At 39.6% G+C, this 16971-nt stretch overlaps 2 protein-coding genes across 2 annotated transcripts; both read left to right on the top strand.

Annotated features, from left to right (window-relative positions):
• The first annotated feature begins 951 nt into the window (after nucleotides 1-951).
• On the top strand, nucleotides 952-2874 carry exoc1l (exocyst complex component 1 like). Its single transcript, XM_063475319.1, has 3 exons — nucleotides 952-1095; nucleotides 1321-1496; nucleotides 2595-2874. The coding sequence occupies exons 1-3, from the start codon at nucleotides 975-977 to the stop codon at nucleotides 2862-2864; spliced, it is 567 nt and encodes a 188-aa protein (XP_063331389.1). The 5' UTR covers nucleotides 952-974; the 3' UTR covers nucleotides 2865-2874.
• A 2447-nt stretch (nucleotides 2875-5321) lies between these two features.
• On the top strand, nucleotides 5322-16949 carry smc2 (structural maintenance of chromosomes 2). The gene is made up of 25 exons (XM_063476393.1): nucleotides 5322-5577; nucleotides 6151-6300; nucleotides 6388-6510; nucleotides 6602-6640; nucleotides 6728-6838; nucleotides 6932-6976; nucleotides 7096-7329; nucleotides 7521-7670; nucleotides 7770-8003; nucleotides 8196-8355; nucleotides 8476-8593; nucleotides 9859-9997; nucleotides 10097-10216; nucleotides 10353-10557; nucleotides 10726-10861; nucleotides 11119-11243; nucleotides 11338-11531; nucleotides 11689-11832; nucleotides 12352-12426; nucleotides 13821-13940; nucleotides 14076-14276; nucleotides 14372-14488; nucleotides 15178-15338; nucleotides 15422-15569; nucleotides 15707-16949. The coding sequence occupies exons 1-25, from the start codon at nucleotides 5410-5412 to the stop codon at nucleotides 15881-15883; spliced, it is 3594 nt and encodes a 1197-aa protein (XP_063332463.1). The 5' UTR covers nucleotides 5322-5409; the 3' UTR covers nucleotides 15884-16949.
• Nucleotides 16950-16971: the final 22 nt, after the last annotated feature.

Raw genomic sequence — 16971 nt, 5'->3', positions numbered from 1 at the left:
CAACCCCCACCCCCACCCCTCATCTCCCCATATAAGTGCTTCACTGTACTTGTACATATTGTCAGAGATTGAATTACTACACGGTAATGGAAACCATGCAGAGTGCTGTGGGACATCCGTTTCCCACACAACAACCGTTTAATCACGGACAAACACTGGGCTGTTTGCCACAATATGTATCAGTGTCTATATGTGAGTGAGTGGAGAAGAGGCCAAAAGACCACAAAAAGAAAAAAAAAAAGTGAGACCGTCTTTTACATGTGCGCTGTAATGGAGCCATGCAACCACATGGAACCGCAGTTAATTTAGTTTTAAGTTTAATATTCCATCTGCCAGGGAACATGCACAAAAAAACATTGATCTTATATGAGAAGAGCTGCGTCCCCCCCCCCCATAGTTACTGATCATATATAGTTAATGCTAAATATAAATTTCAAATGCTTATCCAACCATGATATACAAACAGTATCTAAGATATTTTTGTCAGCTACAAATGCAAGAGTGAAATCCATATTTGCAGGAAACCGTCATAACATAATGGATCTTAATTGAAGCAATAAAAACGCAAATGATGAAGAGCTTGGCCTTTTATTGCCCCCTTTCTACTCACTCCCTCCTGGGCAAGTTGGTATGAATGCAGCACTTCAATCAAAGATTAACATACATCATCAAACCATGCCGATCCAGAGTGGACTGTGTGTGTGTGTGTGTGTGTGCGCGCATTTGTCGGTAGAGTAAGAGCTTATTTCACACAGAACCAACCCACAAACCCTGCATGCTTTCAGAAGGTCTGAGCACGGGGAGCATCACCACTTCCCTCCCGCCACTGCTGGATTCTAGGGTTCTCCAGTGTCACAGTATTTTTGGGGGGATATCTCATTCCTTTCTTTTGAGTTTCTCTCGCTCTCTTTGGTCCCCCTTCTTGCCGTTGCTGTTTTTGGGACGCTCTGATTCTTCTCTCCCTCTCTCCAGCGATGTCGTCTCTTCTGAGGGAGGAGATGCAGAGAGTTTTGTTCCGACCTGCAAAACAGAGACTGGTGGAGTTCATTGAAATTGAAGAGCCATCGCACGGAAGACATTTTCTCTGTGCCTCAGGTAAACAGCTTGATTGTTGACTCAGAAATATGCATTTGATTTTTACACAGGAGTAAATATCTTCCTCCTTAAAATGTACATTTTAATGCGTTTAATAACTTACTTCCTTAAAAGCTGTGTATACCTGCACCTCACAGGGTGTGTTAAATCTATAAAGCTGGCTTGCTGATGAAAAGCCCGGTGCTGCAGTGCACCTGTTTGTGATGTTTTTCCATTTTTCCGCAGTTGCAAAAAACAAAGAAGTCCAGCTATGTATAGTGCACTGTCAGATGTCTGTACCCCTAAAGTCTGCATCCAAGAGATCCTTCACCAAACGCTCCTGCATACAAGAGTGCTACCGGAGGACAGAGATCTGGTCCTTGAAAGACCTTACCCTGATTGATGGAAGAAATCCTGACGTGGTAATTAGCCAAATTCTTCAGTAACTTCCATTGTTCTTAACTGGCTAAAATAGAGACAAACTGTCTTTTGGCTAACTGTATGTGGATGGCATTCTTGATGACCACATAGAACGCATAATAATAATTTTGTGGACATTTTTGCTTTATCAGTACCTATTAACTAAGTAATTAAAATGTATTCGTAAAGCGCATTTAAACACAGTTTTCACCAACCAAGTCACAGCACTTTGACCACCACCATAATGTTCTGTTTATGCCACAGCCGCACTAAATTAACAGTATTTGTAATTATCCATGTCATTTTTTATGTTTCTGTAATGTTTAATCTACCAGTAAGTAACAAGCTCCTTAATGAAAATGATATTTTTAATTCTAAAATTGCTGTTGTTATTATTATTTTCATCCGTGATTTATATTAAAGCACACTCATTTTTTATTTTATTTTATTAAGATGGCAAATTACAGTGATTGCATTCCTAAACATAAAAGGTTTAGTGTTTGAATGTTATGCAGAAGTCCAGTGTACTGGCATTTTTCGAATATAAAAATGTGAACACAAATTTTGTGTTTGCTTAATAAATAATAATATAACTTTTAGTTTTAAACACGTTTTTGACAGATTTCTAAAATATTGGTGCTTTCTTGCTTTTATGACAAGTGGTCTAATAAATTTGTTAAGCACTGTATGTATCCCATATACACACACAGGGATGTAAATACATTAAGATAAAATAATAAATGAATTTAAGATAATACCAAAGTTTTATCAGAAGCTACTTAGCTATTAAATCTTAGATGAGTTATGTTATTAAAATCTTTACTCCTGCTCTGGCACCCTCCCGTGACTCATCAGCAATAAATTTGACAGTGTTGTTTATCTATTTTTTCACATTTTAATTAATCGGTTGGAAAATTTCTACTGTTGCTTAAACACATAATGTTTGTGGGCTAACAAGGGACAAGGTAAAGAAGAATGGTCTGTGGTCATTTGGCTTTAGTTGCCCTATATTAATGTAAGCTTTCTACAGAACAAACACAATAAAAAAAATGCAGTGATTCTTAAAGGTGCTCCATAAATATAATTTTCTTTGGTTTCAGGATGACCCTTGTTTCCTGCTGCACTTCGACGAGGTGCGTACAGTGACGGCCATCAGCTGCTCAGCCAAATACGCTATCGTGCGTGCCCTGGTTGCCCTCAGTGACCGGTACTGTCAAAGGTCACTGAACCTGAGGAACTTTGACTGGCCTTACATCAAGCCCACCTCCTTCTACTCAAACAAAGGGGACTGCGCTGTTCTGTCACAGATATGCTTCTATGCAATCAATTTGGTTTGTCTCTCCATGTGTCATGTGCCTCTGGATGGATAATAAAAGTATGCAGTTGTTGTGAGAGTGCCAGTTAAGGTGGGTGTTTATATTACAAAGTTGTAGCAAATGCTGTACGTGTATATTGCTTATATCAGTTAGTGTGAAGCAAATGTAGGCTCGTAGCTTCAGTTAGCTGGGCTTTGAGGAACTCGTATTTACAATGAAATATGTTTTGCATTAATGCTCTGCTAAATGTATCTTCATGGCAAATGCTAGCTATGTGCCATATTTACCATCTAATTTTGTGAACTTTTAATTATATAACCCTGGAAGTATTATATTCCATGTGCTGAATTTCAAAATAAATGTAGCACAAAAGAAATAAAGCAACTGCAAATTCCTTGCGCTTTTTTCTCCCTTTACCTTCTTAAACATAGGGTACGAATCATGTACCCTGTCCTCTTTATGCAGTGCACAGTACTGTTAACAGTACATGTCACAGGGAGCTGCGCTGCAAAAATCTCATTTATTTAATGAACCTTAAAATGTATTTGGTGGATATTTCAGTGTCTGATTCTGATTCCAGTATACTCTATGCCATTTCTAGATAAATAAATGATTAGGTATTTCCTCACTAGATGTATTACTCCAATGATGAGAGGCTTTCAAGCAACATTGGTGTACATGCACTGCTGTGCAAAAGTCTCAAGCCACCTCTCATTTCTTTACATTTTGCTGGGAAAATAGATGCAACAATTTTTTAAAGATCTGCAAACACACACAGAAATACAATAAACAGTGTAAAAAAAACGAGTTTGTACAATTCCAGTGAGCCTGAGTTAAGTTAGTTAATACTAAATACTAAGTTAGTATTCTGTATGACCAGCTTTTTTCTTTAACATAGCCTGAATTCTCTTAGGAAAACTTGTAATTTCTGTAAGCAGTCTTTAGGAATAGTTCTCTGGACTTCTTGAAGGACATCCAAAACTCTTCTTTGTATGTTGGCAGCCTTTTCTTCCATTCTCTGTCAAGATGATTCCACACTGCTTCAATAATGTTGAGGGGCAGACTCTAGGGAGGTCGCTCCATAGCTGATAGTGTTCCACTGTATGTTTTTCTATCCAGATATGCTTTTAATGCATTGGCAGTGTGTTTGAAATGACTGTCATGCTGAAGCCCCTACAAATCAAATACTTTCAAGATGCCTGCGTGGTGGATCAAACTCTTATGGTACTTTTCTGTGTTAATAATTCCATTCATTTTGACATGATCCCAACACCACTGGCTAAATTGCAGTCCCAAACCATGACAGAGTCTCTACGGTGTTTTACAGATGGCTGTACACACTGTTGTACCTTTTTCCTGACTTCTTCTATTAACAATGATTTTAAAAACATTTGGTTTCATCACTTCATAAGACCTCTTACCACTGATTTTCAGTCCAGTTCTTATGTAATTTAGCATACCTCAGCATTTTCTCCCTGTTTTCCTTCCTTAAGAATTGCTTTTTGAAATTCACCCCTCCACTGAGACCATTTCTAATGAGGGCTCAGCCAGATATCTCTCAGGTCTCGGTCAGGCCTTCTTCTTCGAACAGTATACCAGTATTTCTTTAGGACATTATTTTCAGATGTGCTGCACACACACACACACACACACACACACACACACACACACACACACACACACATGCCAAGACTTGCAAAGTTTTCAGTTAATAGGTGAATCAGAAAATATTACTTCATGCCTGTTCAACTGTGTTATCTTTGGCATTTTATTACAATTACAAGAAGTTCTGGCTGCTTGGAAGCAAAAGATAAAGAAATTAGGGGTGGATCAAGACTTTTGCACAATAGGTTACATAGGTTAAATAACTCTGGGTGTAATTAGTATTTGAATTCAAGTTTGAATTCTAGCCAATGCTTTTAGCAAGAGGAGGTACTTTTCGTTATTTAACAGTCATACCACCGATTTCTCTAAATCCCAAGCGGGAGAACGGCCTTATAGCACTTCTAAGTGACAGGTTTTTCAATTTCATTTAATATTTCAGATTTTATATAAAGAAACATTTAATATCTAGCATCATTAAATTATCTTTATTAACTAAAACTATTTTTAATATAATGCAGTATGTTCTCGACCGGCCAGGTTGACTCGGGACGATTTTGCACTTGTATTTCATATTCATATCTACAGATGGCGCCAACACACACGTCTAAGAGTTTTAGTTGCCTTAAAAGTTGCCTGACGAAAATAAATATATGTCGCAATAAATATTTAAGAATAGTCGTTTCTTTGATTTTACATTGACGTTTATTTATTTTAAAATGTCATCATTATAATATACTTGTTGTGTGTCTGCATATTTTTAATGTAGTAAGTTTTCTTTGTTTTGTTTCCGGCACACAACGGACGCACGCACTCGCGGCTCAGGGTCTGCACGCCTGCCGCCAAAATTCAAGTTAGAGGAGAGAAGAAGCAGTTTCCCAGTTGTCGGTTGTAAACACGGGGCTAATATTTGGTGCTTTCCGTTTAAGGTGGTGGATTGTCACCTGGCTGTAACAAATCTTGCCTCCGGAATCAGCGGAGAGAGGAAACCCGAAAGATGTACATCAAGTCTATTATTATCGAAGGATTCAAGTCCTACGCGCAAAGGACGGAGATCAACGGCTTTGACCCACTCTTCAACGCCATCACAGGACTGAACGGCAGCGGCAAGTCCAATATTTTGGACTCGATATGTTTCCTTTTGGGTATTTCAAATCTCACCCATGTAAGTCTGCTGTTGTCCGTAAGCTAGCTTAAAAGCTATCAAATCCAGTGTTACAGTTGTTTATATTTGATTACTTAGAGATTTTGTAGAGTTTGATAATGGCAGTGGTTGTATTCCTGTCAGTAACAAGCGAAAGTCACAAATTGTTATAGTGCTTAAAACTACTCTTTTTTGTGTAACAAATTTAAAATAAAATGAAGTATGAATACAAGAAATACATCTAGTTTTAGTTTCGTAGAAGCTGTCAATAGAGTAAGCATAAGGAGGCATCGACACTTTGAGACTGCGGTCGCTTCATGACTGGAAGTAAATAGCCGTCACGATTTGTTTATAACAATATGGTTCTCTCATAGCAAGTGACAAAAAATAATAAAATAAAATAAACGTATCCTTTATGAAAACTGACTCAGGTCAAACTGAACTGCCACAAAAGTGAGAAACAAAATATGAAGAACAACTGTTGAATAATACAAAAGTGCAGTGACCCTGAACTGAGGTTAACTAAGTAAGAAGCATGTGTAGTTGTTTCTCATTCAAAACTTGCATCCCTTTTTGTTTCATCTCACCTGACAGGTGCGAGCCTCCAACCTCCAGGACTTGGTGTACAAGAACGGACAGGGTGGCATCACAAAGGCCACTGTGTCCATTACCTTTGACAACTCCAACAAAAGCCAGAGTCCTCTGGGGTTTGAAACACATGATGAGATCACTGTTACGAGACAGGTGGGGAAAGAAATAAAGGGGGAAACTCTCTGGCTTTAGGGTTATTATGCAGTCCTTGTATTAACACGCATATACTTTTTTTTTTAGGTGGTAATTGGTGGCAGGAACAAATATCTCATCAATGGAGTCAATGCCAACAACACCCGAGTGCAGGACTTATTCTGCTCTGTTGGTCTTAATGTCAACAACCCACATTTCCTCATCATGCAGGTCAGTCTTGTGTCAGCGGTGTAGTTGTGGTTGTAAATGGATATGATCTGTCACCCCATTCATAGATTTTCCTTTTGTTTTAATACATTAGGGGAGAATCACCAAAGTTCTGAATATGAAACCACCAGAGGTAAGACAAACACTTTGCCCATTAGGAGGACTCTTATTTCCCTCCCTTCTTTAGGACTTATAATATTGAATACTTCTCTTCTTTCAGATCCTTGCCATGATCGAGGAAGCAGCAGGTACCAGGATGTATGAATGTAAAAAGATTAGTGCTCAGAAGACCATTGAGAAGAAAGAGGCCAAGCTGAAGGAGATTCAGACTGTATGTTAATTCACTCTGACTATATCACTATCTATACTTGTTTGTCAGCAAACTGCTGTTGAAGCAAACCATTTATTTTGTTTGCTCTTTCAGATTTTGGATGAGGAAATCACTCCAACCATGCAGAAACTGCAGGAGGTAGTTTGGCATTAAGATTTGAACCGACTAACTCTCTCCACAGGTTCAACCTGTGAAGCCTGTGTTCTTTTTGTTTTTACTGTTGTAATATCCACTTCTGAACCTTCCTCTGTCCGCAGGAACGATCATCATACCTGGAATACCAGAAGCTGATGCGTGAGATCCAGCACTTGTCGCGGCTGTATGTGGCCTGGCTGTTTGTGTGTGCAGAGGAGACCAAACTGAAGTCAGCAGAGAATCTAAAAGTGATGCAGGACAACATTGCCAAGATGCAAGCCAGCATGGCAGAGAACGAGAGCAAAGTCCAGGGGCTCACAGCCCAGATTCAGGAGCTGCAAAAGAAAAAAGACCAGGTACTTTACACTGGGGAAGAAAGGGAGCGATAAGAGTAATTTTAAAACTTTTTTTCACAATTTGATTTTTTATATAATAGTGGGCAGATTTTGCAGTACCTTTGTTGAAGTCTTTAAAATAATTTGTATGCTATAGGTTTGTTTTAATCAAACTGCAGCAAAGTAATCCGTATCAATCTGCTTGTCTGTAGGAAGTAAATGGAGTATTAAAGTCCCTTGAGGAGGCTCTAGCTGATGTTCAGCGTGTGGACGCCAAAGCTCAGAGTGCACTTGACTTAAAAAAATCAAATCTCAAAGATGAAACCAAGAAGAGGAAGGACCTTGTAAAGAACATGGAGGAGGTAACAGACTGATAAATCTTGCTATTCTATGACTTGCAAACAAGGGTAATCTGTACATCTGAATCATTTATTCAAACTGTTGTTTTCCTTCATCTGCAGGACAAGAAAATGCTTGTGGTGAAGGAAAAAGAGGTTTCTGTGTTGACCAAGCAGCTTCAGGCTCTGCAGGAGGAGGGAAAGAATGACAGCGCTGCCCTCGAGGCAGCTGAGCAGCATTTCAAAGCTGTGTCTGCAGGTCTTTCTACCAATGAGGATGGAGAGGAAGCCACACTCGCAGGCCAGATGATGGCCTGCAAGAATGACATGAGCAAAGCAGATACAGAGGCCAAGCAGGTGACGAAAGTAGATGGGTGGATGTCTTTAGATTCAGAGTCTTGCTTTTAGAATAAATATTTATGCAGAAGGCTGATTACACGTATATCCTTCTGTGACTGGAAAACATTTTTTTCACTGACCTTATTCCCTGGGTTCTTATTTTATCATGAATTTCCAACAATCTATTTTTTCTTCCTTATTTATGCTCAGGCCCAAATGACGCTTAAGCATGCCCAGGCTGAGCTGAAAACCAAACAAGCAGAGGTGAAAAAGATGGACAGTGGCTACAAAAAAGACCAGGACACTCTGAAAGCTGTCAAAAACAGCAGGGAGAAACTAGAGGCTGAGCTAGCCAAGCTCAACTACGAAGGTACTAATTCATGATTATTTATGTATTTGTTTAAACAGGAGTCACCTGCACTCACGTATGAGGTGCCTTTTCTGTATAAACCTGTGTACTAACAGGAGTTTTTTTTATGTCCTTCTGCAGATGGGAAGGAAGAAAGTCTGCTGGAAAAAAGAAGGCAGCTGTCCAGAGAGATAACTAAACTTAAAGAGACGCATGAGCGTCTTATGTCACGTTTCCCCAACCTGCGCTTTGATTACAAGTAAGAACTCAGATCTCATCAAATTATACCACATCTAACATTTAATGATTTTCTGATTAGGGAAGTATTAAAAAAGAAAAATTCAAAAGGAGCACTGAGAAACTGTTTCATGTTAAAAATGTAGAGGTGTGTAAATTTATTTATTTATTTATTTTTATAAACTTGTATTCCTTTGCACACTTGGCTGACAGTTCCCTCACCTTTTAGCTTTGTTTGTTGTATTAAACCTGTGAAGGGGAGTCTTAGCCATTTGTTAATATATTGATATGATGGCAGATATCTATGGGTTTTTATGTGGTGCCAGAGGACACAAGCTAATAAAATACTAGGACATTTCTTTTCCCTCCTGGGTCCCCACTCTCTGTGGTCAGTTGTTGTTGGTGTGTGCGTGCACACGTGCGTGTGTGTGCCCACAGTACCGAACAGTCCAATGATAATAGTTCTGAAGTGTGTCAACACAACATGTAGTTACATTTCTGGGTCGTAGGGTTTCAAAGCGGTTTGCAGTTATGATATTGGGATAAATCCCCAATAAAGCCCAAAATTTAATTTATAAGAATAAACGAACAAATGAATCACATCCTCTCTTTTGAAAGGCAGGAAAGAGACACTGTGTGGAAAATTAAAAAAAAAATACATAAGAAATATGTATTTCAATAATCTCTTAGCTACCTCAGAATATCTTCGGTAATTATAATTTTCAATTATTCCAAGTCACCTCTGTTAATTGATAACGTCATCAAATTTCTTCAGTATACTTATCTTAAAGACTTTGATTTTTTCATATTTTGTTTGGCCAATGCTCGAAAACGGGATTAAAAAAAATCATTAGAGATTAAATCATTCCTTGAAAAACAGGGTTTATGTGTTTTTTCAGAGGGAGTGAACGCTACTTAATGAACTCGGGTGTGTTAACCTCCTAAGACCTGAACTCTTCCATGGCATGCATTTTTAATTTCTCATTGATATTTGGGCATATTGGGACCCAATGAATGTAAAAACAAAGAATTACCTGATTTTTTTTTATTTTTATTTATTTATTTATTTTTACCTGATTTTTGTTTCTAAGAAAAATGAGAACCACATATGAGGACATTCGTTTTAAATTTTGATAGAGCAGTGGCAGTATAATGTCCTCGTAAGTGGATATCAGGCCCTTTAGAGCAAAATTTAGTATTTTGGTCTAGACAACCCAAAATGTGATGTCCACATATGTGGACGCCAGGTCCTAGGAGGTTAATGTTGTTTTTAATGTCCCTCTTTAGGGACCCTGAGCGAGGGTGGGACCGCAGCAAAGTGAAGGGGCTTCTAGCTAACCTGATCACAGTCAGCGACATCTCCTATTCAACAGCGCTGGAGGTCGTGGCAGGAGGACGGCTTTATAACATTGTTGTTGACACAGAGGTAGGTGTGTGTGACCAGTCTGTGTGTTGTTTATTTATTTTCATTCACAGATCAGTGGGACGGCATAACTGAAGTTATTGATTTTTGTTTTTTTTGTAGGTGACAGGCAAAAAGTTGCTAGAGAAGGGAGAGCTGCAGCGAAGGTACACCATCATTCCCCTGAACAAGATCTCTGCAAAGACACTTAATGACAGAGTGATCAACGCTGCCAAGAGCCTGGTGAGAGAATCTTCTGAGTGTTTGGGTTTGAAAATGTTTGGAGAAGTTGTAAAAGTGCACTGATTATTTTTTTTCCCTGTTTACTGAAACTTACCATTGACTCTTATTGCATTCTTTCTGTCTTATCTTCATCCAGGTTGGAGTGGACAATGTTCACACAGCTTTGTCCTTAGTTGGTTATGAGTCTGACCTACGTAAAGCCATGGAGTATGTGTTCGGCGCCACACTGGTGTGCGACACTCTGGACAATGCCAAAAAAGTGGCTTTCGATAAGCAGGTGATGACCAAGACAGTCACACTCGGTGGAGACATCTTTGACCCACAGGGAACTCTGAGTGGAGGTGAGAGCAAGGAGGACGCATGTGCTCTGTCATGTGTTACTTGTTGGATTTTGTTGCCACTGTTTTATTTATGTTTTATGATGATTTTGAACATTATACCTGCAGCGATGGTTTTATTTTACTCACTCAAGCACTCAAAAAGTAAACTGGCTTTTTTCCCCCTCTCAGGTGCTCGCTCCCAGTCTGCATCAGTTCTGTCCAGCCTGAAGGAGGTGAAGGAGGTTCAGGACAACTTGAATGAAAAGGAGGCCCAACTTCAGGATACTGAACGGCAACTGGCCAGCCTGAAGGGAACCGCTGAGAAGTATGTACATGCAAACACACAAAATATGCCCATGTTTTAACTGTTTACAGCAAAACTCTTAAAAACCTCGTTTTTAAGACTTAATGCACCACAACGCCATTTAGTATTTAAAAGCAGTGGAAAAAAACACAAAAGAAACACACTGTGATGTAGCTGCCAGCATGTTTTCTCACCTACCCCGGTACATTTCCTTGTTCTTTTCACCACACTCACACTCTCTCTCTCTCTCTCTCTCTCTCTCTCTCTCTCTCTCGCAGGTACCGTCAGCTGAAGCAGCAGTATGAACTGAAGGTGGAGGAAGAACAGATTCTGCAGGCCAAGGTGCAGCAGAGCTCCTTCCACCAGCAGCAAGAGGAGCTGGAGAGGCTGCGCAAAGCAATTGGTCAGAGAAATCAAAATACGTGGGGCAACAAAAACCCGTCCAGTCTGCATTTTGTGTTTTCTAACTTGATCAAATGTGCTGTTTGTTAATCCAGAGGAGAGTGAGGAGACGTTGCGTGTTACTAAGGAGGTGCAAAAGCGGGCTGAAGAGAAATACAAGGTGCTGGAGAACAAGATGAAGAATGCTGAAGCTGAGAGGGAGAAGGAGCTGAAAGCTGCCCAGCAGAAACTCAATACAGCCAAGGCCAAAGCCGATGCCTTCAACAAGAAGCTGAAGCAGAAGCAGCAGGTTAAATGAACTTTTGACTGCTTTGAATAATTGCTATAATATACAATAATGTATTTTTGATTTTAGCCATAATTTTAGTCAGCCGGTGTGTGTCTGTCTGTTTTGTTTTGTGTTTTATTTATTATTTATTTAACTCTTTCTTTGCTCATGGTTGCAGGAGGCTGATGCTGTGGGCCTGGAGCTGGAGGAGCTGCAGAGGGAGCAGGCTGGCTACGAGCAGCAGATTCAGGCTGTAGACGAGGCAATGAAGGCCATCCAGGAGCAGATTGACAGCATGGCTTGCACTGTATCCCAAAACAAGGTATTTGGGCCATTTTGAACGTGCAAAGTAGCTCCCAGAAGTCTTTTGGCAAATAGACTTAGATGAGTTTATTACTGCTCCACTCCAGGGGTGGAACTCGTTCACGTGAACTTAAAAAGTGTTATGATTTATCACAATCAATTTGTCTGTGTGGGTTCTCAGTCATCCATGTCATGACAGTCTTAAGAGCTTGAAAAAAAGAGGGCGACTGGACTCTCCTTCTTTTGTTAAGCTCTTACGAATCCCAGTCGATTATTAACTCAGATCTTTTAAGTAAAAGTCTGGCAACTTTAATTAGGCTGTTATAGGGTTTCCACGTGGTTGTTTTGGTTCTCATTATGAATTATATTGTTTTTCTCTTCTTGTGGATTATTTGGCTGAGCATGTGCCATCTTTCTATGTAAAAAAAACAAACAAAACAAAACTAAAAACGACATCTAATGTGATGTTTATGAATTTAAGTATCCAAATGCTTTCCTAATTTATTTTTTATTTTCTATTTTTTCTGTTGTAATGTAGGAGGCAGTGCGTAAAGCCCAGGAAGAGCTGGCCAAACAGAAGGAAGTGATTGTGGCACAAGACAAAGCGCTCAAGGTAAACACTGCTATATATATATATATATATATATATATATATATTTATTTATTTATTTATTTTAGAGCTGGGCGATATAAGATTTTTTCATATCACGATATGTTTTTTTTTTTTCATTTCAGGCGATAACGATATATATCACGATATAAGCCAAATAACTATATTTGTAAGATTTAAATGTGCCGTTGCTCACAAGTAAAATGTGAAATAATTAGCAGCTTGTTTTAATTTAAATATTTATTTCCCATAATAAGTTTAACAGGGTAGATGTACTTAAGGAACATGAGACTTCAGGTTCAGATAAATAAAGGCAAATATTGCAAACTACACAAAACGCAGCCGCTAAAGCGTTTAAGTTTCAAAATAAAACAAACAAAACAGACTACTAAATTGTCAATTCCACTTAGAAACAAAATTTTAATTCTAAAAATAAATCTTAGTTTGTTTTACAGAAGAACAGACAAAATTGACTAACTTTTGTCAATATCAAATAAACTGAGAACTAAAAGGAAATTCTCAATCTCTCCTTGTTGTATAGCTTAGCTTTTCAAACAGTTTTAACGGTGACTTTAGTCTGACAAAAGCCGAATGACGAATTAGCGCTTTCAGTCAGAGATTGAGCATGCACCGGTTTATTGTATTTCCAGACTTGCTTTCGGCACAATTTACAGTGCGCGCTACTCTGTTTTTTGTCAGACTTGAAATAACCGAAATACCTTCACACTACGGAACTTCTATGGCCCTTCCGTTCGACAATTTCTCCGGAATTGGAACCATCATCGTTTTTTTCTTCGGTAACCTTCGCTCACGCTCTCGGTTGATTTTTCTCTAGTCAGCAAACTCATTTCCTTCATTACCTGGGCAGCCTGGCTGGATGCTTCCCAAACAAATACACGTGCGGCTTGGCACTTGTGCTGCACGTAACAAGTCACGTGACGTGACGCTGCGGCTGTGATTGGTTCGACTCTGCGCTACTTAATTTGGATTGGCTGTTCTTTCTTTCTTTTTCTTTTTTTTAAGAGGACAAGAGAGATGAGGCCTATCACAATAGTTTAATTTTTCTATCGAGAAAAAGTTATTTCGCAATACATATCGTTATCGTTCTATCGCCCAGCTCTTTTAGTTATATATATAGATAGATAGATAGATCTATAGGTGTGTGTGTGTGTGTGTGTGTGTGTGTGTGTGTGTGTGTGTATCTATAGGTGTGTGTGTCTATTAAATAATGTTACAAGCCTTCCACATGAGGATTGTTGTTGTAACTGCAACAGTTTCAGTTTCTGACTCAAACATTTTAAACATTTCACACTCCTCAGCACTGAGAGCTTCACAACTGGTTAGAACTTTCAGATATGACTGATTAACTGAATTGTCTATCCATCTCAACCCTCCAGACAAAGTCCACTGAGGCCAATAAGCTCAGAGAACAAAACAATGAGGTCCAGCTGAAGATCAAGGAGCTGGAACATAACATCAGCAAACACCGCAAAGACAGCCAGGATGCTGCTGACAAGGTACACGCAAACTCTCATTAGCCCACTGTCCTCCCACTGCAGCAACACTTAATGTTGTCTTGATCCAGAAGATTGGAGTGAGTTTCATCTCTTCTCGTATGACTTGAGCATCATAAACACGTTTCCATCTCTCAGGTGACTCGGATGCTGGAGGAGCATGACTGGATCAATTCAGAGCGCCACTTTTTCGGTCAGCCGAACACTTCTTATGATTTCAAGACCAACAACCCGCGTGAAGCAGGCCAGCGGCTCAAGAAGCTGGAGGAGACCACCAGCAAGCTAGAGAGGAACGTTAACAAGAGGGCCATGAACATGCTGAACGAGGCAGAGGAAAGGGTGAGGAGGGAGAGGGAGGGACGAAAAAGTATATTTGTAACTCAAAGGCCTCAGCAACTATCTGTTCCTCCATGTAACGTCATTCCCTTCTGCAGTATAATGATCTGATGAAGAAGAAGAGGATTGTGGAGAATGACAAGGCAAAGATTTTGCAGACCATTGAGGAGCTGGACCAAAAGAAAAACGAGGCTCTTAACTTGGCGTGGCAGAAGGTATACTTCTGAGCACCTGTATTTATTCTTTCTCCTTTACTTTTACTTATTGTCACCTTGCTTTGTTTTAAACTTACCATTGCAGGATTTTCAATAAATCTAATATCTGTGGATGGTATAAATCAGTAATGTCAGTGAACAGGACTTATTTTGTGCAGCAGCCACTTCTGCGTCTTTCTTTAACAGGTTTCAGTCACTATGAACATAAAAAGGCTGTATGAAGAGTATCACCACCCCCGTCTTTAAAATTAGGTCAGACAGTGAAACTGTACATATGTTAGGTAATCCTCCTTTCTTACACTCAGGTCATTTTTGTATATTTAGTCATCCTAACATTTTATTCAGTCTGATCCAAAACGGGTGACTGAGCCAAGAATCACATCAGGAAACGTCTAGGCTTCTATAGGTTTTGCCCCCTGGTGGCCATTAAGAAGAAAGCAGGTTGGCTGCCTTTTTTACAGGAGTCATATGCACTTCTTAGTTTCTTTTTCTGCCTCCATATGACACATAGATCATTACCTCCTTCCTGTCTTGTTGGTGTAGTTTTCTTTGTTTGTTTTAATTATTATTATCCTCAGTATCCTGTAGTTGTGGCATGTCAGATGCTGGCTTTTGGTTGTGTTCCTTTTTTGTTTAACTTTAGAATAATTAATTTAAATTTATTTATTGCCCATTATCTCTCACTGTAGGTAAACAAGGACTTTGGCTCCATCTTCTCCACCCTGTTGCCAGGAGCCACAGCAAAGCTGGCTCCTCCGCAGGGCTGCGGTGTCCTGGAGGGCCTCGAGTTCAAAGTGGCCTTGGGTAACACCTGGAAGGAGAACCTCACAGAGCTCAGTGGTGGGCAAAGGTGAGTAACATCAATCAGTACTTTTAGTGTCACTTCGATTGCACCTAAACAATACTGTAAATAAGTTGTGTGTCTGTTTTCAGATCACTGGTGGCCCTGTCTCTCATCCTGGCCATGCTGCTGTTCAAACCCGCTCCCATCTACATCTTAGATGAGGTGGACGCTGCTCTGGATCTGTCTCACACACAAAATATTGGGCAGATGCTGCGGACGCATTTTAGACACTCTCAGGTAAGTTAAAGCAGGTTTTCACTTTATTGCGCAGAATACACTTCCTGCCGTGAAGTACCGTAAACCATTATTCCTCTTTTAAACCAAGTTAATGGGTAAAGTTTTTCCAAACCTTGTAATTTTTATTGTCTTTGCAGTTTGTGGTCGTGTCACTAAAGGACGGCATGTTCACAAACGCCAACGTCCTATTCAAGACGAAGTTTGTCGACGGCATGTCCACAGTGACGCGGACCGCGCTCAGCCAGAGCGACCCCAAGAAAATCCAAGAAAAGCCATCGCAGAAAGAGAAGAGGAGCAAGCAGCTCATCAGCTAATCATTGCACTGAAATTTCATCACACATTATGTCATCTAAAAACCTTGTAACATAACCTAAGGAGGTATCGGTTAATAAGAGTTTTGTCTTTATGCCATGTGTTCTTCTTTCTTTGTTTACATCTTTGCATTTCAAACAATAACGAGCTTTATTTTGTCTGAACTGTCCTTATTTATCCTGTCTCTTTTGTGGTTCACATTCCCCTGCTTCCTGTCATCTGATTTATGTGCAGTTTATATTTTAGTAAATAAAGGAATAAATGCATTTTTGTCTGGTCTAGTTAGTTCTCCCATTGAAAGGGAGGGAGTACATAATTCAATTTGTTACTCAACCATATTGAGTAATATGTGATATAAAAGGGCACGGAGAAAACTGTACGACACACTTTAATCTTTTTCGATACAAAACCCTACGACAGGGGTCAGGAACTCCAGGCCTCAAGGGCCGGTGACCTGCACGTGTTAGATATCACCCTGGGTCAACACAACTGAAGCAAACGATTAGTTCATTACCAGGCCTCTTCAGGACATGTTAAGGGGCAAATTTAGCCATTTAAATCAGCTGTTTTGGATCAATGACACATCTACAACCTGCAGGACACCGGCCCTTGAGACCTGGAGTTCCCCTGCCCTAGACATTAGTGACACCATAGCAGGCTGATATCAGCATAATAAAAGCAAATCGTAAGGTGTTTTGCCTTTCGAGGAGAGTTGCACTCATTGCGTTTGTCCCTAGTGCCTTCCACTGAAGCTGAAAGCACTTAGACATGTGGTTTTAATACAGAACATATTTGGAATTAAGTGAAAATAAAAGTAATTGGTGCAAATTATTAAGGGGATTTTATTTATTATGGGACAAATTCAAACAACTATAGCATCTCTTTGAAGTTGACAGCAGGTTTGTTTGGTTTTTTTTGTTTGTTTTTAAAAGACTTCACAAAATAGCCTTACATCTTGCTCATTCATCAGGCAAATAAAACCTTAATTTTCTTTTTAAGATCCCAAGAGTTCTCCAGTAGCCCCCGTCCTTTCACCACTACTCAGCAGTGATGGTGTTCACAACCCCTGAAAAGCCCAGCCCCCCCCACC

Source organism: Pelmatolapia mariae, linkage group LG6 (assembly GCF_036321145.2).
Source record: "Pelmatolapia mariae isolate MD_Pm_ZW linkage group LG6, Pm_UMD_F_2, whole genome shotgun sequence".
Classification (NCBI taxonomy): Eukaryota; Metazoa; Chordata; class Actinopteri; order Cichliformes; family Cichlidae; genus Pelmatolapia; species Pelmatolapia mariae.
The sequence above is the reverse complement of the archived record's forward strand: the minus strand, read 5'-3'. Positions and strand labels throughout refer to the sequence as shown.

Excerpts from the sequence above, each read along its gene's own strand:
- smc2 (XM_063476393.1), top strand. The coding sequence starts at position 5,410 with ATGTACATCAAGTCTATTATTATCGAAGGATTCAAGTCCTACGCGCAA. Across the intron at positions 8,004-8,195 it reads CAGATACAGAGGCCAAGCAG|GCCCAAATGACGCTTAAGCA; the intron begins GTGACGAAAGTA and ends ATTTATGCTCAG. Across the intron at positions 14,489-15,177 it reads TTAACTTGGCGTGGCAGAAG|GTAAACAAGGACTTTGGCTC; the intron begins GTATACTTCTGA and ends CTCTCACTGTAG.
- exoc1l (XM_063475319.1), top strand. The coding sequence starts at position 975 with ATGTCGTCTCTTCTGAGGGAGGAGATGCAGAGAGTTTTGTTCCGACCT. Across the intron at positions 1,096-1,320 it reads ACATTTTCTCTGTGCCTCAG|TTGCAAAAAACAAAGAAGTC; the intron begins GTAAACAGCTTG and ends ATTTTTCCGCAG. Across the intron at positions 1,497-2,594 it reads ATGGAAGAAATCCTGACGTG|GATGACCCTTGTTTCCTGCT; the intron begins GTAATTAGCCAA and ends CTTTGGTTTCAG.